Here is a 23,803-nt window from a genome sequence, read left to right on the forward strand (position 1 = left end):
GAATGCTGGCAGCCAGCAGAGGGAGCAGGGCAGGCCACCACTGCCTCACACCCACGGTTTTACAGGAATTGTACTGGAAATAGCTTACACAGCTCTCCAAGCCAATTCCCAAAGCAACTGGGCGTTGGCACCTCTGACTGACATTGCTGTGATATTACTAAAGTGCTCAGTAAGTTCTGGTTTTATTTTTATTAATTAATCATGAAAATCTCGCCCCTGAGCTGCCTTGCAGCCTAACCACATCCTCAACCACACCACAGAAAAGGGACTTCACAAAAGCCAGGCCCATGCTGCTGCTTTGGAAACAAACATCCTGCATCCAAAGGGCTGGAGACAAAGAAATTCAGCAGCAACAATTTCAGCAACCTGTTGGAAACTAGTGTGTCATCCCATACTCCAGGCAAGGAAAGTCCCTGATTTGTATTGCTTGTTTGCAAGCACAAATACAAATGTGTAAACCTGCATTTCTACTGTCCAAATTCCTAAATTTCACACAATGAATTACAGTAAACACCATGGGGTTTTCTTCAGATATACTGGAGGACAGGGAAGAAGAGAGAGCTGCACACTCATTCTGCTCTCATGTGGAATAAAGTTCCCATTCCTACTTCAACCCTTTACCAAAGTCTTGGCTCCACTTACCTATTACCCTCTCCACTATTTGATACTGTTTGTTTAGCTCTGAAGCCAGCTCTTGTTGGCAGTTGAAATATTCTACATCTTCAGGTGATACCTTGCCCAGCCTAGATGCAAAATAATTCAAAACAAAACAAAAAACCACTATAATGTTTCTGTCATAGTGCTCATAGATGTTGCATATAGAAAATCTACTTTCCTATATGATTCTGTCATTCAGACAAGTCGCAAGGGCAAATTACTGTAATATGACATGTTTCTTAAATTTCCTAAAATTGTAAATTATTGCTGCCTTATTCAGATTGTCTCCCTGTTAAATGCTGCCTTATTCTGATGCAAGAAATCAATCTCAAAACAGGAACCAAATGGAGATGGAAGCTGCTACTCCAGCTTTAGCACTTTGGAAAGCACTGTAGCTCCCTTTATAGCTCCTGGGGAAGCTGGATATAAACTGATGCAAATTCTTGCACACAGAGAAGCCCATAATTAACAAGGGTTAATAAGGCTGTAAGCCCTCATGGCACCTCCTGGGCCAGGTGAGTCTGTGCACCAATTATTTGTTATCAGCCTCCCCAATTCTTAAGGCTAGGAAGTGGCAATAGTGTGGATTTCATGCCTTGTCCTCTCCATTTTCCAGCCATCCACACCACAAATATCATTTCTGTGTGGGGGGATGTTCCTCAGCAGGCGAAAAGAGACCAGAGTGCACATGAAACACACTTTCTAAGAAGAAATCAAACATTTTCAGTCATGACTCCTCAAACCTCAGGCTAAACACAAAGCGCCCAAGGCAGAATCACTGCTTGAAGCGAAGCCTACCATTGCTTGATCTCCTCCTCTTTTTTCTTGAAGTTCTCCAGCTTTTTGAGGCCCTTCACTTTCTGCTGCTGCAGGGACTCCTCGCTCTCCCACGTGCTGTGGATGTATGACCAGCCCTTCCACTTGATGAGGTACTGAACCTCCCCCTCGTCCTTCTCGGGGTCGAAGTCGGCGCTGGGGTTCCCGTTGGCCTCGGTCACGTACACGGTGGTGGAAGCTCCGATGGCTGCAAGAGACACCAGCCTGCATTTGGCACCCTGCTGACCCACCACTGGGCATCAGCTGCATTACCCGTCTAATACATCTTTTGTGGGTGCACAAAGAACACCCAAAAGATTCTGCAAACCTGTAAGGCAGGCACACAGAAGTTCTCCGTGCAACAGAGTATTTTTAAATCTGTCATAAACAGCTTTTCTTTAAGTATAATTCAAAGGCCTCTTGAAAGTGTTCACAACCATTCAGTTTTACAAAAAACATTTTTGTAAGGCTTTGAGAAGAAAACATTGGCTTTATTTTCATTATGGCTCAGCCAATGGGACTATGAAAACTGACTCTCTTAGATCTGTTTTATATTTCAAAGCAGAGAAAAGCAGGAATTGCAGAACAATGGCTGCATCTTTAAAAATGTGCAGGCTAAATGAAAGCCGCTGACCACATAAACTATAGAGATTTTAGGATTTTAAATATTATATGTTACAGAAGCTATAACATATTACAAGATGTAACTAAGAGACATAGAGGAAAAGACAAAAAGCACTGAAGCACTTGACCCCACTTTAAAGTTGCAAAAGCACTGCACCGGTTCAAGAGAAATAAAGGCTTCTTCCAGAGCCACGCACCTCCCTTTTTTCCAAGCCTGATGTCCAAGACTTTCTCAATAGTTTCACTGTTGTCTTGCTGTTCATCAGCTCCTTCCCCAGTCATCTCTATCAGGTCATCAGAATCCGTCTCAAAATCATCATCCTCTTTGTAGCTGAGTAAGATCAAAACCAAACTGATATAAACCCTTTGACTCTTCCAAGCCCACCAACACACAGAATGGCTCAGACTGGAGCAGCTTCTCCAGCATTTATGCTGTGGTTCAGTGCATGTTCAGCACATGTCTTAGGTCATCCACTCGATATTTTTCCCCAAGACACTCAGATAGCTGCACTTTACCAGACTAATCCTCTATCTTGCCCATATGGCTTTTCTGATCATGGCCAACATCAGGCGATTCATAAGGTGGAACAATCCCTGCAGCAGAAGCAAGGCCATAACAGAGAAGGTCTCCACTACTGAGGGAAAGATTATTCTATGGAGGTTGCAGAGCATCAAAAGGCTGCATGGGACTGCACTTCTCATCTTTGGTGCATGTTTAACCACCACCAAACATCATTTGGATGGCTCTTTGCAAGTCCCTTATTGGGACTGCCTGAAAGGTGAGAAGCTACACTGGGGAATGGATAAAGCTTTATTCCACCCTGGCTCAACACACTGTCCCCAGCCACTCTCAGACAACTGGTCCAGTCCAGCACAGCTGCTCCTTTTTGCTCATTTTCATCTATTATTTGCAATTATCAATCTCATCTGAGAGTGCTTTAGAAATATTATGCAAACCATCCTCATGTTTCTCTTAGGAGGGACTGGTAAACATTCCTTCCTTCACAGATGGCAAAATGAGACAAACCCTGGATGTGCCCAGCAGGAACCTGCCCAAAGAGCCACACCTCAGCCACAGGTCCCTGCAGGACCCCACAGGAGTCAGAGCCCCCTTCCCCAGCCAGCTCTCACCCCAAACCAGCCCCACACTTGTTCACACCTGACATTTTTGGCTGCTCTTCGCCGAGTTTGTCTCTTGGGGGTCTCATCGTCTTCATCATCGTCGTCATCTTCAGATGAGTCTGGTTTCTTCCTCTTCCCACGCTGGATTTTGTGGGGCTTTTTAACACCAGTTTTGGCCACTGTTCTAAAATAAGAGTTGATAAAGCCATAATACAGCATGGTTTATGTAAATATCCACTTTAATAAGTCTTTAAGGAAGCACGGATCTCAAATATTAGACTCCTAAGGGATTTAATCTGCGCTAACTATCATGAAAACCACTCCAGTGCTCACTGGAGCATGAGATGGAGAGATGAGGGAATAACAAGGCCATAGATTTATTAGGTCACAAACACAGGTAATATTGCAGGGAAAATTCATTAGTGACAAATAGGGATTTCCTCTCCACACAGCACAGGCAGAAAGAGACTGAACCAACCATTCCTTACCTCCTCTGGACAGGTCTTCTTGCTTTAATTTTCTTCGGCTCAGGCTCACTCTCTCCACTGGTGCCTTGGTCCCCTCCATCTTCATCCTCTTCTCCAGCAGACACCTCTCTTTTCCATTTAATTCTGTGGTCAGAAATGTAGGTCATGAAGGGCAACAAAATTTCTACACAAATACTTGGCTGAACAAACCATCAGGTCCATTATTACAGGATTCTATCCTCCTTCAAAATTCTATCCTTGGCTGTTCAGGGCAATGCAGGGGGCATGTTGTGTTGTGATTCTGTGCTTTTAGGAGGGGGTCTCAGTCACCTGGAGCTTTGCTCACATAGTGGCAGGATTGCCTTGAGTGAGAGCAGCTCATACCACACGTGCTGGTGGCAGAGCTGTACTGCTCAAACCTGGGTGGGCAAGGGCTTTGATTGATGATTATTTTTTCCTCTACTTCTGCATTTTTTGAGATGGGCTGGAAGGATCTGAAGAGCTCACTGTCACAGAGCATGAGCCACAACATGCAGAGTTACATGAGCTCCTTGGAGCCCAGAAAATGGAACAAGACTCCTGCCATGGAAATTCTCCTGCCAATTCAAGTTTCCAAGTGTGAAGCCAAGTCACACTGTGCATCGGTGGAAGGAAACTCATTCTCTGGGGACAACTAGGAACAAAGCTGCAGCTCCAAAACGCCTTTTGGAGGAGCCTCTCCTCTCTCCAAGAATACATGGAGGCTCCACAAGGATCACTGCCCTTGCCCAGGACAGGTCCATACTACCACAGTCCTCCCTGTGCTTTATCACCTTCCTTCCTGCACTGATGGGAACAACTAAATGAAGAGTTAAAAGACAAGATGCAGGAGAAAGCAAGCAGGATGATGTGGCTCTGTTTAAATTTTCTCCATCAGACAGCTCATAGTTCCCTACTCCACTTTAGTGTATGGAAAAACTAGAAGGTACCTATTAGATGGTAATAGAATATGACTGTAAGTGAACTCAAGTTATGGTGCTTAGACATCCAAAGCATTCTTTATGGAAGTTCTTTTGTTTTAACAGGGGGTTATAAAAGATAAAAGAAGATAATAATTTGGTACTTTATTCTCAGTTAATCAAAAAGGTGGGAGGAGAAGGCATTAAACTGTTTTAAGTGTCTCTGAAGGAGAATCAGTAATCTGATGGAAAAGTGAAAGACTGACAACAGAAAGTAAACCTGACTCATTCAGATTCCATCACAGGCACAGTAGGAACGTACAAACAAGGGTTGGAAATTGCATCCACCTATAGATTCATATTTTAATAATCCAAAGTATTATTAAAATATTTATTTTACAAGCTTACCATGTTGACAACTCCCATCACACAATCCAATGCACTACTGTTCTGAGAAACAAACCAAAGCATCACCACTCAAAACCCTTTCCCTAGAAACTTACTTTCTTTTCAACTGCTTCTGGCGTCTTCTTTTTGGGCTCTCATTTTCAGACTCGCTACTTGCCTTTAATTGAAAAGAAAGAAAATCAAGTTGTAGCCTTCAGTGTGGGCTGGCTCCTGAAGGATGCAAGTGAAACACGTGCTGGTGGGTCCTTTCCCTGCAGCCTGAAGGACACTGGTGCAGAGCAGCTGCCTCCCAGCACAGCCACCTCAGCTGCTCAGCCCTGCTGCTCTGCTCTCAGTGTGAAGAAGAAAACCCTGCAGGAAGCCTGGAGAGCTCCACAACATCACCTATCTTGAAGTGCCTGAGCTCAGGAGCCATCCACCCCTCAGCACCAGCCCCCAGTGCCCAGCAGACACCATGGCATCAGGCAGACCGGCAGTGTGTGCAACACCCCAGGGATTGCAAACCCACGGGTGAATTTACCCCAACAATTGCATTGAGATCTCTGCCTTCATTGCACAAACTTCCTACAAGGACTGAAATAAAAATGTTGTAAAAAGGCAATAATCTCATCAGAATTATCCTTGTCTTGCTGTTGGGTTTTTTCTCCCACAGCAAGTCACCAAGGGCCTCACTGGGTCAGCGCTGTGTCCTGCTGCTCTCCTTCCTCCCAGTTCTACAGTCTCCACCAGTGAATTCTCTTTAGTTAAATATATCTAGAGCTATTCTAACTGCTTGCTGTACTATTCTAAAAGTGGGCATCACGAATTCCCACAGACCAGGATAGCTAAAATAATCTCTTTATGCTGGTTGCACACAACCCCATTTTCATAAAAACTAGTCAACCATGAAACAGATCACCACACAGATAACGTGACTTCTCCTTAGCCTCCCCCAGAAAACACAAATAGGCAGGGACAAAACTGAAGAAACCCACATGAGATTTCGAAAGAAGTATTAAAATGACAGAAGTAGCCTCCAAGATTACTTGCTCCACACACTTACTGGAAATCTTCCACTTGTGGCTGCTTTTTGCCACAGTATTCAGCTTTGGCCTCAGGCACTGTCTGTCCATCACTATGGGTAGCACAGTTTGCATCGTTTGCATCCCCTGACATCCCCACTGCCCTCCTGGACAGAGCTCACACAGCTGTGCACACATTGAGGAATAGTGTGAGCTGTAACATGCACCCTTCATTCCCATTTTCCAGCTTTCCTTCCACCCACAGAAACTTCTGCCTCACTTGCATCAGTGTATTCACTAAAATACTGGATGCCATGTCTGACCATGAGCTTTCCTGGATGTGGTGTCAGAGTTGCATGCGGCACAATAACAGCTTTTGCACAATATCTTACTACAAACACGTGTTCATCCACCTGTTTCACAGCCCTGCATGAAATCCCTGTCTCATTTACCAGCCATGAAGCAAGTGCCTGGCAAACACCATGGAGAGCCCTACCCACCCTTGCAACACAACCCAAGCATTCCACAGGTTTCAGTTTTGACACACAAAATTTAAAAGCCCTCAGTTTTCCCTTTCCCTTTTAATCTCTTAACCACTTTCTGAAGCTTTTCCACTCAAATCACTGGGCCACTGGGCATGATTTTAACAGCTGCCCCTCAGTGCTCGTTTACTTTTGCTGTCTTTTGGCAAGCCAGAGGTAAAGAGAGGTGGATTTCTCTTCTGCTCTGCGTCAGAGATCACACTGGGAGAAAACCAAATACAACCTTTAGCTCTTTGAAATTAACTCCACCTCTGTGCCAAAATGCCATTTTCCAAGTTCCTCGTGTCTAATGTCTGTACTCTCCCGCTGCTCTGTCACTTGTCTCTACAAAGCTGATGATTACCTCTAAATGACTTTTCCTCCCCTCTTCCACCTTGAAAAATCTAACTTGTGACTGCAGCTCAGCCACCTTCTCTTACATATTTCAAAGACAGCATTGTCTGTTTTGGATGTGTCAAGCCCAGTCCTATCTCCTCTGACACAGCCAGTCCCCAGCTTGAGTCATGTGCCTGCCTTGTGTTCCCACATCCTCCCCATCCCAGAATGGAGTAAATTCCTTGTTTAAAAGCACAGAGGACAGCCAGAGAGCCAGGCTATGCCAGGTGCAGAGCATGCCACTGAGGTTCTGTCTGCTCACCACCACCACCAGAACACACTGGTTGGGAAATCACATTGCAACTTGAATTTTTGTAATGTCACCTCCCTGAATGACACAAGCTAGACTGGCAAAGTCCATCCCCAGTCCCAGTCGGGCTTTTGTCAGCCCAGCATGAGATGCTGGGGTCACACTGCTCGCTCCAGAGCCCAAGTGCCAGTGCTGCCCTGCTGGGTGCTGCTGCTGTGGCCAAGGGGAAAGACAAACCTGGCTCCCCCTTATCAAAATGTGCCCAACTTATTCCTGCTGGACTAGGAGCTGGCCTCTTACAATTTCCTCATCTCCAGCTGAAGGGATCAGCCTTCCCTCTCCATGCCTCACTGACTCCTCCCATCAATTCTTTCCCAGCACATAAAGTGCACACACTTTTACCAGATTAACTGCACTGTATTTTGCCATGGAGCAACACTGAACAAACATAATGCTGTTTGCATGTAGCACCAAGCAGAGCAACACAGAGCAATTCAAAGTTCTGCTCCTATAAATTATCCAGGAGTGTCCTTGCCACTAGCCCAGGCTGGGAGAAATGGAAATTCCAGGCCATTGGAGAGGAGGTCCAGGTGAGCCTCTGGAGCTCATACTAGGAAAGATAATGACTTGCTTAAACAGAGCCAGAAGTATTTTATACTAAAGTAAAAGTGAGAATTTGCTCATTGCAGGCTTAACAGAGGCCAAACTGGAAGAAGAAAAGCTGGAGAATCTCAGCTAACCAGGTTAGTTTTATGCCTGCTGAGCTTCTTTCCCAGTGAGACCAGTAGTGTTTGAATTTTCAGCAAATACATGAGGCAAAGCATTGACCAAAATGCAAATGAGCAGATTTTTTTCCAATAAGAAAACCAGCTGTATTTTTAGAACACACTGGTGCGTGACTTCTGGCCTCTCTCTGACAGAAAAAAATACGCTGACATTTGTCACCAATTTCAATCTGAAACTATTCTTTTTATAGTAAAAAGACTGTGTCTGGTTGGGGCACATTGATTTCTCAACCAGCCCATAATCATAGAATCATGGAATGATAAAAGGATTTGAGTTGGAAGGGATCTTAAAGGTCATTCAGTTCCAACCCCCCACCATGGGCAGGGACACCTTCCACTTGATCAGGTTGCTCAGAGCCCCATCCAACCTGGCCTTGGACACTTTCAGAAATGTGGAAGTGGGCACCCAGTGTCAGGGTCTCACCACCCTCACAGGGCAGAATTTCCTATATATATCTAACCGAAATCTCCCCCATTTCAATTTAAATACTCTGAAAGGCACCTGGTTCTGCACACCTCACATCCCCTGGCTGCAACCTGAAGCTGATTTATGAACTGCAAAGAAAATGCCTGGGGAAGTAGTGTTTTTACTAAAAACCTCACACCTTCTCTTGTTCCTGGAGACAGCTCTGGGCTTCTGAGCAGATCTGTGCTCCTATGCAAAGCTGAACTTTCGCTTCCCCAATGGCTCAGCCCATGCCTGGATATTGACCATGAGTTATCACCCTCCCTGATCACACCTCAGACACCGACACAACGAGCCCAGAAATCCTCAGAAGGTAACCATGTCTAAAACACAAATGACCCTACCCAGAGTGCTGCTCTCAGAGGACACAGTGATTGAGCAGGGCCCCAAAACCTGAATCACCTCCACCTCTGTGCAGGTGAATCACGGGGCAGCACAGGAGATTGTTCATCCACCCTTGCTCTGGTCTCTGAGCCACACACCCTGCCTGCACCATGCTCTTTGAGAAGCATTAGAGAAGAAGGCAATTACAAGCCCCCACACACTGTGCTGGAAGTCCCAAGCAGCAAGAGAGAGTTGCAGGTCACTGGAGACAGGATTAACCCTGTGAAGGCAAAAAGCATCTTCAGATGTGCCTTGGGTTTCTGCCCCCTCCAGCAGCAACAAGGAGTTCTCAGCACCACACAGGCTTGAGCTGTGCTATCTCCTCTCTCTTGGTGTCTTCCAAAAGCAAGGCTTTCCATCTCCTCCTGCCCTCTGTGAGGCCCCAGCACTGTGCTCCTGACAGCTCACACCCTCCAACAGACTCTGCTGCAGATGGGAGCTGCCCTGTGGGGACCAGTCAGTGTTTCTTTGGGGAGAGAGGGGAGAGGGCATGCTCCAATTTTTTTTTATTTTGACTGTTTCACAGAAGTTGCAGTGATGAGGGTCATTTGAAGGACCTTTGGGAAATTTTTTGTTTTTTACAATATTTTGTGGTATAGCAAAGTTTTTGCATCTCAGATCTGTTTTTTTTTTTTTTTTAAATTTTACCTTAAGTAGTAGGAGATAAAGGTATTGAAAAAGAAAACAACATTTGCAAAACCACTTAATATTGTAAAACAAAAAAAGAAGGGACTTACCTGGGCCCCTAAGAGGGGGTGAGTGGAGCTCTGGGGTGGGTGTGAGGTTGCTGGCACAGTGCATGCTGGGGCATCGCACAGAGGGGCCCAGCCTCTGCCAACGTGAAAAGGAAAACAAAAGCTACGTCAATGGAGCACCCCAAGCCCCCTCCTGAGCTCTGCTCTGTGGGACAGCCAGCACAGGAGTCTGGGGGGCAGCTGCTGGCACTGGGGTGCCACCAAGGCTCAGCAATAACACACCAGAGCAAGGAGCTGGAGACCTACGTGTCACCCCTAGAGCATCCGAACACATCTTGGTGGCAAAGCACAGCCTGAGTCAGACAGCACCACTGGGCCCCTGCTCTGCTCAAAGTCTGCTGCTTATCTCCAGATTCCCAGCCCCAAGCTCCCCACAGATGCCTCTCTCTGGTTCTCCTTCCCCTATGCTATAGCTACCTGACCTTCCTGCAGACCTGCAGGTGAAATGCTGCATGTAGAAAACCTGTCAGATGTAAATGAAGCAGAACCTGATTTCTGCATCTTCAGAAAAAACCCAACAGTGTTCTGAAACAGGAACAATTAGAAGGTTTGACCAAGCTCTGACCACTGTCACCTTCAACTGAAGCATAAAAGACTCCCCAGTGTTCAACCAAAGAAAAGTGATGGGTCATAAAGCTGCACACACACAAATGCATTTATTAGTGGGATCCATTCCAGGACGGGCAATAATGACTGTTTTGTTGCTATGAGGTGTTTCTGGGAACTCTCTTTTATTCCTGGTTGGATTTGTGTTGCATTTTGGTCTCATTCTGGTTTTTTAATTACACAGACTCCTCTCCAGGATATTCCTACAGCAGAGCAGACTTGCATTATGCCCCATTGCAGCAATCAGATCAGTGCATGCAGATGTCAGCCCAGGCAGTGTCCAGCTCATTCCAGAGGTCTCAGGCCAAGGATCCAGCTGCAGGATCTGTGAGATCCAACATCCATGCACCAAACTGGGACTCAGTGTTTACAAGGCAATGCAGTTGAGACCTCCCTTTCCTCTTTGGGTTTGGTTGGTTTTATATGTTCAGTAATCTCTCATCCTTTTTTTTTTCCTTACCTCATCTTTTATATTAAATCGTGACGGTTCTTGTCTGCTTCGGTTTGACCTCCTAACCCCATAAACATCAGGATATTCTTCCCACATCTGCAAAATAAACAGACCATCAGAAGGCCTGCTTCACCCCAATTATTTTTGACATTTTAGAGAAGTTTGATGGTGGCTTAAAAAAAATCAACCAAAAAACCATTAGGGAATTAGCAACCAGCAGATGGACAGTTTAAAAACTGGCTGGAAAGATTAGTATTATTATTTTGGGATATTTGACACCTTTCTAAAGCGGCATGTGTTATCTCAGTGTTATCTTTACAGTGGTCCATCTTTCCACTGAGGCACAAATCACTCTCCAGCTCCCTCAGGCTGAAGGACAGAGTGTTGAGGTAACCAGCTCTCTGCAGCACTGGTGCCAAAGGAATGGAGGCAATACCTTGGATGTGGACTGAACAGACCTAACAACTCAGCAGGGCAACTCCCTGTCACTAACAGCTTCCAGCACAATTCCTTTCCTAGTGGAAAGCCCCACCAGCTGCCTGGAGACATGGCCAGCTGCATCTTCAAAGGTGAATTCTGTGGCCCAGCCTGGATGGCAAATGGAGCAAGATACCCTGTCATTTGGCAAGGCAAGGCAGTGGCTGCTGGTTCCTTTCCTGAATGCACTGATGGGAATGTGGTTTGGCAGTGCAGGACACATGGATGTTGCAGAGGTGACTGCTGGCAATGGTTGTGCTCTCTGCTGTAAAACGAGGCCCTCACCAGTTCAATACACTGAGTAGAAGAGCATGCAATTGTTCTTGTGGATGGGCAGGAGAAGGAGACACAAAAAAAGGATGCCCTGAGGGGGATGAATGCAGAGCTGTGCTGGTGACACAGGACACAAGAGTTACAGGGCAGACACAAACCACCACCATGCCCCTCAAATTCCTACACCAGCAACTCCTCTCTCCCTCAGCAGAGCTCATAGTTCTCTACATTGATTAATTTCCTTCTGATTCTCTCTCTCTCCAATCCTCAAATAGCTCTGCATGCCACTGGCAGGAAAAGGAAATCAAACTACACTGCCAGGTGCAGCAGTGATGGGATTGAGAGTATGATGGATACAAGGCTGCAGCCCAGCAATTTTTCTGCCTCTGTTAAAGGAGTAATGGGATAAGGGACAGACTGTGACAATGTGTATCTGTTGGGCATGCAAGCACTGAGGTACATTCTCATGAAAGAATAAACTCTCAAATTTAAATTTAATGCTCCCTCCCCAAACCATTTGAAGAACTTGTTTTTTCATCTATTAAATGGCATGGGTTTTGAATGTGGGAGCAACTTCCATGACAAATCTTAATAGCACAGATTAACCTCGCCTTTATGGGTGTATCTAGGCAAATACCAAATAAACAATAATAATTAATTGCATTGGTTATTCAAGGGGAAGATGTATCAACATGCCTAGGTTAGACCTAGCTAAGGAAGACACCCATTAACAGAGAAATTAAGGAAGGGAGAGGCTTTCTTATTAAAGGGTGTCCTGACCTTTTCATGTTTCACCCGTGCTAATTATCACCCTGGGTATGGATGCACTTCCTCACAGGATAATGTTAACATTTATTGTTAAGGACATACTCTTAGAATCCTTCAGAGGGAGAGAAGACTTCCTTTGGTGCCCACTTATCAACAACAGACCACAGATTTTAATATGGTGTTACCACAACTGCCTTATAAACTCATCCTCCCTTGTCAGTCTAAACACTGGAGGATTTAACCACTACCTGAGCCAGCAGCCTGGAGCTTTGGGGAGGGAGAAGGTGGTAACAAAATCCCTTATTTCTTCCTGGCAGGTCCGTGGGGAGCACAGGCTGGAAGCACTGCCCTTCCTCCTTATGCTTTACACACACAGCACCTTTCTCCATAAAACTCACTCTCAGGAGCAAGCTGTGTCCAGTGCAACCCACGGCTAAGAACAACAGGATGGTTACACACCACAAAAAAACAAACAAACAAAGCTGACCTAACCAGAATTTTCTCCTTCCAAGTGAACTCAGTTCACTGTCTCCAAATGGTATTTGGGCTCCTCTTTCTCACCTCACACTGCCCTGCGTTAGTCAGGTGCCTCCATGCCTCAGGTAAAGCAGGTACCTGAGGTGCAGCTTCTGCCCTGGGGTGTGCAGAGGGATACCATGAGCAGTAACATCCACAATCCCCTTTCCTGCTGAACAGCAAGTGGAGGGAAAACCTGACTATCTGAGGCGTATTGCTAGGGAGGAGCTGGGAAGGTACAGGGGGAAAAAACCCACAACAAAGAAGCACTGTTCTGTTCCGGACTTAATAAAGAATGGAAGTTCTTTTTTTTTTTTTCCTATGCTTTTTTGAGAGGAAGAGTGATGTAAAAACCCAAAGTGGTTCAAACTTCAAACCCTAGACAAACCTCAAACCTTCTTTCTGCGTATTTATCACATGGGGAAGGCTTTACTGCTTCTGAGAGACAGAATAGAGGAGTGGAAAGACAGAGGGAGAGGATGAAATGACAGGATCATGTACCGATGACAGGCACCTGCCCCTCATTGGCACCAGGTGCCCCAGGGGTTGTTCCACAAACACAGCAGCTCCTGCTCTCCAGGGTGACAGCAGCAGGGCTCCAGCACACAGCCCAAACAGCCCCTGGGGACACTGGAGGTCACAGGCTGTTTGGTCCATGTGCAAAGTGGCCAGGAATCTGGGCACAGCTTCACTGAGGTCCTGCTGCCTGACCTTCCATAACGTGAGTAACGTGTCCGTGCAGAGCAGCAGGGGCAATACCTTTTTAACATCTGCTATCCTTTCCTTCTTAGAGGCTGGTTTTTCTTTGGTTTCAGGAGGGGTCTGCTGGGATTTGGAACCCGTTGATTCACTTTCGGATTCAGACTGACTCTCAGAGGACTCGGAGCTGCTGTTTGACTCGCTGCCCTGCTCACTTTCAGACTGGCTTGCAGAGTCAGAGCCAGAGGCTTCTTCGGATGCCGAGTGACTAATGGTAGAGAAAGAAGAGGTTACATTTTAACTGCACTGACACAGCTGTGAAATACGCAGGGAGCAAACTTGAGACACATCCTGAGCCACAACAACAGGTTTGGAAAAGCCTGAATGCAAGTGTGGACCCTGTGTGTACACCCCTCACTGGCATTCTGCAGCAGAGGCAATTCCTTCCCAGACTGGCAGTGAACACGGGTGAGAGTGCAGCCCCAAAAATCCCTGTCCAGGATCTCCTGCTCATCACCAGAACAAAAGCAGTGGAGGTAGGTGAGGAGAAGCATCAGCAGTACCAGCAGCACAGGTTCTCCTGGGAGGGTCTGGGTGTCTTGGAGCGAGGCAGAGAAAGGCACAGCAGGGGCTGCAGCATCCACAGACCACTCTCTAATATTAAAGATGAGCAGTTGTTCCAGCACGGCTCTCCACTGCATCCCTGTGTGGCCAGTGGTTCCAAATAAAACTGATATCCACTTTCTGGAAGAGACCAGTATCAAAAACACTATGCCCATAACACCATGAATGATGCTAAATGTTATGTTCTTTGCAAAAATGATTAATTCAGCAACAGGGGAGAAGAAAGAAGCTTATACGGGCTTGTGGCTGGAGCAGCTTCTCTTTAAAGGATTACACCAGTGCTGTGCAGGCTGCATTTCTCAAGCCAATAATGGGAGAGCAGAACACTAAGTAGGTGTAGTTCCCCTGCTTTTTTTTTTCTTTTTTTTTGTATCTTTATATAAAAATGGGCTAACACCCAAAGTATCCCCTTAAATAAAAGCTCCTCAACAAAACAATGAGAGGCCAAACTATTTTCGGTGGCCAAAATATTAAAATACTTTTGCCCAATCACCCCCAACATATATATCTTTTATTTTAAGATCCAAAAAACCAAACTGAAATCTCAGGACACCTTACCATATGTGGGCTGCAACGCAGCATTCAAACCCCACTGCCACAAATAAAAACACAATGATGATGCCACAAACTTTTGGAACAAGGAGCACCCCTTTCCCAGTCAGCTTTCCACTGGCAACCGGATGTGTTTGTGATATTAAAATATTCACTTAAGTATAACACTAATGAAAGAAGAGTCAGGAAAAGTTTGCAGAGGAATTAAACAGATTTTTTATTTTTTTCTGCTTTTGTACAAAAGTGATAAAGCACATGAAAGGCTTTGCTCAGATTTCATGATTCAAGGGAGAAACAATAGAAAGAAAAATTACAAAAAAAAAAAAAAAAAAAAAAAAAGAACAACATAAACAAAAGCCAACCCAAAGCACGCATGTGCACATGTACATTTCCATCCGGCTCCGCAGGGGTTACCACGTGGGGATGCCCGGAGGGAGCGCGGCCCGTCCCGCTCCCGGCCGGGCAAATCCCGGGATGGCGGCTGTGGGCCGGGAGGCGGGCAGGGGGCAGCACCCGCGCGCCCTCAGGCGCCGCCGCCGCCGCCATTTCGTGACCGCCCCTCCGCCGCCATCTTGCGACCGCGGGGCTGAGCCCGATCCCGGGGATGGATCCCTGGGATGGGTCCCTGGCACTGCCCCGGAGAAGGGGAACCGTGGGGAGCCCTCCGAGCCTGAGGGGGCACAAACAGAGCCCCTTCCACAAGGAGCGGGGGCAGCCATCACCCGTGGCTGCTGTTTCACCGTCCCAGCCTGGGTTTGAGGGAGCTGGGTTATCACATTGTGTCCTACAAGCAGGGCTGGAAATTCAAGTTAAACCATGGCCATCCCAGGCTACCCAGCCCCTGTCCATGGATGGAGGTTATCCACGAGAAGCAAAGGCACAGTGTGCCACTACACCCCTTGTTGTGTGGGCTCTACAACAGTTCCCCTGCTTGTCCACCATAGCCCTCCATTGCCACAGCCATGATCAGTGGTGGTGCTACACACATGACCTGCAATGGGGCCATGGCTATATCCTGTGGGACCACATCCACAATCGATGGTGCTGCCACAGCCATAACCCATGGTGATGCCACACTGCTCCTGGCAATGGCACTCCAGCAGCTCTGGGGACAGATGGTGTCCATGGGCAGGGCTCAGAAGGACACCATCCCACCGGGCCTCTACGAAAGAATGGGATCTGGAGGCATCCAAACTCTGCTGTCACAACATAAGTGGCAGCATCAGGCTCTGCTCGAGGCATTTTAGTGTCTCGTGTCCCACTGGGACGCATGGAAGAGGAAGACAGTTTTTCCTTCAGTCAGATTTCTGAGCAACAGCTGGAATAGAAATTTTAACAGCCCAGGCAAGACTGAGGCCAGACAGCTCTGACAGTGTTTGTTTAGAGGCAGAACAGTAATTGCTGTCCTCCTCCTGCTCTGGAGCTCTTTGTTCCTCAAAGCCTTAAGCTTTATTTCAAGGACAGAGGGAGACAGGCTCTCTGCACATCAAGAGCCATAATTCATGTGCTTTATCCACAACATTGTCTGAACACTAATTCTTTTTTTCAGACTGTGAACTGTGCCATCTGAAAAGAGGGAGACTTCTCTGATGGCATACACATCTGTATGTGCAGATATTTGCCTGCACACCTGCTTCCCCTACTAAGGAAAGAAACACAGATGAGAAGTGTTTATGTCCTTTTGAAGGCTGTTGCAAATAATTTATTTTTTTTATTAAGGAACAACCTGTTATTGAGGCGAAATATGTGTTTATCTTCTTTTCTATGTTGATCAGATAAAAAATAACTGAAAGGCCTGTTTTCATAAAAGAATCCTTTCTAACTGTCACTGGGACAATCAGGAAGCATTTCTACCTGCCAACAGAATATATTAGCAACATGAGATGTCAAATCTGGTCTAACACTGTATATACCTAGAGACCCAAGTCCTCTTTTCAGAAGTTATTTCTGGAATTTGTCCTGGTTTAATATCCCTGAGTTAGCATCCAAACAAGACCTACTTCCAATTGAACTAAAAGTAAGAAATAAGCTGTAATTATTTATCACAAAAATCACAATTCAGCCAGACCACCCTCCTCCAAAAACACCCATGAACATGAAAAGAAAGCAACAGATGGACCATTGGTAATTTCTTTGAAGAAACTCTGAAAAAAAAGCTGAGATCTGCAAAGACTCAGCCAAATACATTCCTCTGGTTTCTAAGAAATACTTCAGGCTGTAAGTCTGCTTTAATTAAGAGCTTGCTCCTGACTTGAAGGGGAGCAAAACTAAATCATTCCTTACCAAGAAGAACATGATCCTTCCAAGAAATAAGTAGCTGAAAGGCAGCGATAAGACCCTTTACAGTGAGGTATCTGAGTTTAAAAGGCAATTACCACACGCTTGAACCCTCCAGATTTTGCATTTAATATTTCACATATGACTTCCTTTTATAGGGGATCATCTTTGCAAACAGCAAATCATTTTATAAGTTCTCAGCAAGAACTAACAGTAGATCTGCTTCCAGAAGGTGTGAGACAGCTGAAAAAATGTCCCCAGTATGCATTTGTGAAACCAAGAACTGACTGGGGAATGGCTCTAACTGGGACCATTCTGCCCCAGAGTTTAAAATGTGGCTTTTGAGGGACAGAACTTGAATTCAGACAGGGGAATAAAGGAGGATTAATAACCCAACACCCTCCCACAAGCAAAGCTCCTCCCAGCTTTAAGAACTGTTGTGAATGTTTTGAATCTAAACAAGTTTGAATCCCAACAGCAACATTCCACTGAGCTTCGCAATCTCTGCAGGGATTCGGCAGCAGCAAAACCACCCTGTGAAGGCTGGAGAAGGACCTTGGCAGATTATCCCATGGCTGGATAACATCAGGGGCTGGATGACAGCAGGAACCGTTATATTTAACTCCTGTGCATTGCTGGCCACAGCGTCAGAGTGCTGTGGGTAAGTGACACCCAGGTGCACACCAGCAGCTCACTGGCACCAGAACGCCCCAGCACGTGGCTGGGACACAGCCCCTGCCTGCTCACCGTGTTCCCAGCACTGGCTGGACCTGCTGGGCTTCCTGATACCACACCTGGACAGCCCAGAGAAACAGCAGCTCACTGCCAGCTTAAGCCCAGGCAGGACCAGGCCTTTACAGTAACAGGAACAGTGGAAATAAACTGCACTTGGCAGTGCAGGTGAGTTGCAGATGGACAATGTAACAATAGCTTGGACTCAGTGATCTCAGAGGTCTTTTCCAATCTCATCGATCCTGAGAAGAGGGTGAGCAGCCCAGGGTTGGAGGAGCTGCTGGGTCAGCCCAAGGATGTCTGGCAGAGCCAACTCTACCCAAGAGGGGCTCCTGAGCCCCCACAGCTCTTCAGCTCAGGCTGCCAGCTGCCATTCCCATCCACCAGCAGAACCAACCTGAGATTTACTCCAAAGCATAGAGCAGCAAGGCCTGTGCAAGCCACCAACTTAAAATTATTTAAACAGATCTGTCTTCCTAAAGTGACCTGTACAAACTGTGGGACACAGAAGCATGGTGACAAACCACAGAAAGGGCAAACATATCGACTGAGATGAGGACTGGCTGCTGTTAAACATTTCCTTTTAATATCTGATCTATAAATGTGATGTTCCCTATTATGAAAAGAAACTATTTAAAAGAACATGTAGTGACAGGACAGATGGGAATGGCTTCAAGCTGAAAGGAAGTAGGTTTAGATTAAATATTAGGGAAAAATTCCTTGCTGTAAGCTTGCTGAGGCACTGGAGTAGGTTGCCCAGACAGGCTGTGAATGCCCCATTCCCTGGAAGCATTTGAGGCAGGTTGGATGGGGCTGTTGAGCAGCCTGGTCTAGGGGAAGGTGTCCCTGCCTATGGCAGGGAGGTTGGAATGAGATGATCTTTGAGTTCCCTTCCAACCCAAACCATTCTATGTTTCTATATAAACATATATGAAATGGCTACATATATTGCAAATACAAACAAGCACCATCAATGTTGATATGTGCACTCAAGTCACAGGGTAACTGTAAAAAGGCACTAAACTAAATTTAACCTTTAGGCTAAACAAGCCAGGGAGAAGAACACAAGATGGGTTCTAGTTACAGATCACTAGATAAAGAGAAGATAATACTGTGGTATTTGCTCAGCACAGAGGACTGAGCAAATACCACAGTAATCACAGACAAAGCCATACAGACACTGCACATGGAGTGTGCAGGAGAGCCAAGCAAAGGACAGATTGTGACACTGAATATAAATAAATGCATTCCTAGCTTTTTCAGTTCCCTTGATTTTATTCTGAAAGTCTGCTAAAAAGTGATTGGTGCTTGCTTGTCTCTCAAGGCAAAGATTTTCTGAGTGAGAAGCCTTGAGATGGGTCATTTGGTGAAAGAGCTTTTCCCAGTTTATTACCTGCAGGGAAAAGTAGAAATGGGGGGAAGGGAAGGAAGAAAAATAGTCCTGCTCCTCTACTCTCCATACCTATGAATGGTATTTTTAACCATTGATCTTCAAGCAAGAACTTAAACTAGAATATTCTAAACACAACCAGGCTCCTCATACTGTTTAGGAGTGAGTCTCAAACTCTGAATACTCAAAATACGGTTTGTATAAATCTGGGCCAGCCTTAAATGGGCACAACAAACTCCCATGGTGATAGGGCTGGCCCTTCCAGATTACCAACAAGTTCTTCAAAGCAGCATAAAAATATTTCCTTAACCTCCTTTTATGATCAGCAACTTTTTTTTCTCCCCTTAAACAGGCACGTGAGAAGCTCTCATGGAGAATCCACCTGTGTCTGCAAACTTCCAGCCTATTCTGGCCACTGCTACTTACCTCAGCACAGGACTCCCAAATGCCAAAGGCAGAGCTAAATATATCCCTCATTGCTCTGCAACAGCTCAGCAAAGGGCTATCCTGAATGATACAGACTTTCCAAAAGCTGGTGGGGTTTTTTCCTCCACTAGAAAGACACTATGCTGTGTTTGCATAAGCAAGCAAAAAGAGCAATTCATTCATGACGGGGAGAGCTGGCTCTCTCGCCCTCTGATCTTTAAGCCAGAGGCTAAAAATGCTTGGGATGTCTAGTGGGGACAGAGAAAAAAAAGAAAGAAAAAAAAAAAAAAAACAGCAGAGGGACAAAAGGAGTCAAAACCTGCCTGGTTGATTAAGGAGCACCATTGATAATCTCCAAGGCAGCATCCTTCCCTTTCCCTGCCCAGAAAGGAGAGAACAATTGCAGTTTCCAGGGTTTGAAAGGGCCCATCTCTCCCTCGCCGGGAGGCAGCCAAGCATTTCCGAAGCGTTTCCGGGCTCCACATCCCACAGCAGCGGGCGGAGCCCGGGCTGCTGCTGGCAGCTCCCAGCTCCTCCTCACGCCCAGCCAAGGAGAGGAGCAGGAGCCGGGGGTGCAGCCCTTCCTCAGACAGCGGGCAGGGCTGTCCCTGTGCCCTCCGCCCTTCCCGTTCCAGCCCCGCTGCGCCATGGCCGCCAGGGACAGCCAGGCTGAGCCCAGCGGCAGCAAAGGGGGACTCTGCACACTGGTGCAGCCCATTGGCAAAGGACATGTGGATGCGTGAGAGGGCAGGAGTGTGCACACTGAAAAAGTGGGTACTTTTTCTCCCTTAACATTTGTAAACTTCTTTACAACCTCTCAGATCAAAGACATGGAGTGTATATGGAAATTTAGGACCATGACGGTGCAGAAATTCCTTTATGGTTCCAGGTGACCTGCAATTCAGAATAAGGGAGCCTGACCTGGCCTGAGGGGGTTATTCCTAGTGACTCTTAAAAGCTGTTTTTAAACAAGAGATGTAAGCCTAAAGTTTTACAGGCAGCACATTGCGTTCAAATCTCTACTGGTGACAACTCTGCAGTGAAGTACAGAGATTCCTCCCCATGAGAGAGATGCAAACGACTCCTATAATTAACGTATTAACAATTCTATTAAGTCATCTATACCTAACAATAACACTTGCAAGAAACATAAATAGTTGCAACACAGCTTTTTCCTAAGGAGTCGAGTGTTCTGGAGTCAGTGGATTCTTGACATTGCAACACCCTTGTTCATAGCTGGGGTAAAGGTTGGTGAGCAATGAAGTGTTAAGCGTCCCATCCCGTCTGCGGAGCTTGGCACACACACTGCACTGAACCCTGCCAAGATCAAACGCCATGCCAGCACTTCCAGCACAATACCAGAAAGGAATCTGAGATCACTGTTAAAAACTTTTTAATTTTTAACCCTTATCAGTCAAGGTAAGAAAAGCACATCTAGTACAGAGTAGGTTATCTCAGCCCACAGGTAAATATAAAGGAAGATGAAGACTGAAAATTGTAATTTAGCAGCAGTGCTACACAAGCTGTAATGTAAAATGAGCTGCTGCACATTTGGAAAGAATCAGCAACATTTGTCTCATTATATCCAAAAGATACTCCCTGCTCTAAGAAAATGAGGCATTAACAGTGTGACAGACTTACAAAAGCTTCTCTGCAAGTCACGAGGGGTAAACTTTTTCTCTGGGCTTTTTTTCTTTTATTTCAATTCTCCTCTACAGGATGTGAAAGGGGCTTTACATACACACCAGCACCTACTGAAAGAGCATCTTCACGTGGCATTTTAGCACATGTCTATTAATAAAAGCACACCAGAAAGATTGATGTAAGACACCATGTCAGTAGAACAGCACATCCTTTGCTGGAAGGCTGCTTCTGTCTAATTATGGTAATCCAGGCCTTCCCCTCCCCCAGTGCTGTGCTGTTTGTATTTATTTTCCTTGAAGGAGAGGAGAGATAAAGCAGAACACAAGCTTTCTCCAGCCATTATCAGCTCCTTCCTGAGCTGGATTTCAGCTAGGGGCAAGGAGAGATTTAGAAGCCTTTTCCATCTCCAGAACTTAGCAGCCTAATTTAACATTGCAATTCCTGCTGGGACCGTCGTGTGCAACCTGAAACAAGATGAAGTGGATACACACACCTCCAGGTTATGTATCAGGAAATGCAATAACAATGTAAGCTGCCAAACCCACCCAAAGCAGGTTTACTTGGGCTGTCTCGAGTTCAAAAGCACCCAGTCCGTGGCATGGGAAGCTTCAGTTCAGTCCCTAAGACTCCTGCTTGCTGTCTCAGGTACTTCACCTGCTCCTCAACACCAGCACTGATAAATCTCAATTAAGAGATGTCCCAGTATAAAAACTCCTCAGAGACAAGTCTGGCAGCTCAGTAACCTGCCAGTGCTATGAGCAACTCTCTGTGGGGTGAAACACCCCAAGACAGGAATTGGATTATCCCTATACCGAGTTAGGGAGATTGAAATGAAACATCGGGGCCTTCCTGGCCCTCCTTCCAAGCCCTGTCAAGGCTGCCAGTGGCAGTGTTTGTTTGAACACAGAAATGTGGTTATGGCAGCCCCAGCGCTGCTCCCGAGGCACAGCCAGGATCCGCGTTCTGGGAAACGCCACCACCGAGCCACAGCTGGCACCAGCGCTGCAGGAAGTGGGGAAGGTGCAGATAAGGGCAACTTCTGCCCTCAGAGTGCGGCAGGTGAAACATCAACCCGAGAGAAAGGGGAACAGGCTCCAGTGTGCCATCTGAACCACCCTGCCTTGGCTGGAGTTCGGAACATGCCTGCACACACGTGCACCCGGCCATGGCAACGCCCCAGCCCCAGCACAGGCTGTGCCACACAAACTGGGTCACACAATTACCCAGGTGAGCTCTTCATTCCCATTTTCCAATTTTTATTCAGCAAAAGTCATGCATTTTAGAGAATCTCTGCAATTTAAGATGTTTAACTAAAAAAAAAAAAAAAAGAACAATCCAGAAGACAATGAACTACAGCTAAATGTAGCCTCTTGCAGTTGGTGAGCTCTTTTTATAGCACTGTATATACTGTATCCATCTCTGGCAGCAATCACAAAACAGGGAACAGAGGAGTTGAAAGCCTCAGGATTGTGCATGCGTAATTAGATTAGACACTTCCTTCACGAGGGTAATGTGAAACAGAAGTAACAAAGCAAAACAAGAACAATCTCCTTTGTGCTGCAGATTACATCATGATTCATATGAATTCCTTGCACATTATTCCTTTTGTGTCCCGCACTGATCAAGCATTTTTCCCTTTCAAAAAAGGCTCTGGACAGTTTCACAAAGGGTTAAAGCTTAAAAAGGGAGAGAGGAAAAAAAATCCTTGTTGAAGAATGCGGCGGTGCAAATGAAACTGAAAGTCTCGGCACATGCAAATGGCCACAACAGCTAAAAAATAACTCGTCACCCGGATAAAACCTTGAAACCCACAGTTTGAGGCATTTTAACAAATGCGTTCAATGTTTCTACTCAGCTGAGAGAAAATCAGTGGCAAAATACACACTGAAAGCAAACAGTGAATTTTGGTGATTTAAGGATATTGAAAGCTGTACATCTCTTTAAAAAATAAAAGGGAAAAAAAAGACAAAAAAAAAAAAAAAAAAAAAAAAAAAAAAAAGACGACAGATGTTCCGGGAATACTATGGCATTCTACAATTCCTTTTGAAGTTTAAAAAAAAAAGAAAAAAAAAAAAAAGAAAAAATCCGCAGCAAAAAATAGCCCTGCTTCTTTTCAAGTGCCTGCTGAAAATAGCCGGCAGTATTAAAATGAAAGCCCGTTAAAATGAAGCAGAGCGAGCCCACGCCCGGCAGAGCAGCGGAAGCGGGGGGAGGCCGCGGCAGCCGCCGCTCCCGGCCCGCTCCGCTCCCGGGGGCCCGCGCGGCGCACGCAGCCAATGGCGGCGCGGCCGGCGCAGGGCGGCCTTTGAACCCCGCGGCCGCTTCCCGCGGCGCCCGAGCGGTGCGGCACAAAGAACAGCCATTTTGTGACAGCGCCAGCCAACGCCGCCCGCCTCAGCCGCCCGCCCCGGGCCCGCCGCTGCCCCGGCCACAACGGGCTGCCCCCTGCTCCCCGCGCCACACACCGGGGGCAGTTTGTGCCTAACGCGATCGTTTCCCTCCTCTCCCCCCCCCTCGGCCAAACGCCGGTTCGTGTGCACCGACATCTCCATAAAATGGCTGCCACGTCAGGCGAGGGTGTTGTGCTGCGCAAAGCCCTGCGCTGGGAGGTGGCTGCTGAGCAAAAACAGCCATTTCAGACCTCGGAGCTCCAGCCCTGCACAGAAAATGGCCCAGGAGCTAATCCACTACAAGCAATTTTTCCGCCCAAAAAAGATGTTTTAATGCTAGAGAAGCCCAGAGCTGGATACAGACACAAGGGCTGGCCCAGCCTTGCAG

At 46.4% G+C, this 23,803-nt stretch overlaps 1 protein-coding gene across 4 annotated transcripts in view; it reads right to left on the reverse strand.

The window, feature by feature from the left end:
- The window catches only part of CHD2 (chromodomain helicase DNA binding protein 2), a 55,186-nt gene that overhangs the window by 27,405 nt on the left and 3,978 nt on the right, over positions 1-23,803 (reverse strand). For 3 of the 4 annotated variants that reach the window (XM_059482541.1, XM_059482540.1, XM_059482544.1), the window contains exons 3-10: positions 13,441-13,648; positions 10,657-10,743; positions 5,128-5,189; positions 3,708-3,830; positions 3,257-3,403; positions 2,295-2,428; positions 1,456-1,681; positions 643-743 (exon numbers count right to left, since the gene is read on the reverse strand). In XM_059482541.1, the coding sequence (XP_059338524.1) occupies positions 643-743; positions 1,456-1,681; positions 2,295-2,428; positions 3,257-3,403; positions 3,708-3,830; positions 5,128-5,189; positions 10,657-10,743; positions 13,441-13,648 (1,088 nt within the window). The remainder of the gene's footprint in view (positions 1-642; positions 744-1,455; positions 1,682-2,294; positions 2,429-3,256; positions 3,404-3,707; positions 3,831-5,127; positions 5,190-10,656; positions 10,744-13,440; positions 13,649-23,803) is intronic. The other variant, XM_059482543.1, reaches the window with a different exon arrangement.

This window comes from Ammospiza nelsoni, chromosome 14 (assembly GCF_027579445.1).
Source record: "Ammospiza nelsoni isolate bAmmNel1 chromosome 14, bAmmNel1.pri, whole genome shotgun sequence".
NCBI classification, from domain to species: Eukaryota; Metazoa; Chordata; class Aves; order Passeriformes; family Passerellidae; genus Ammospiza; species Ammospiza nelsoni.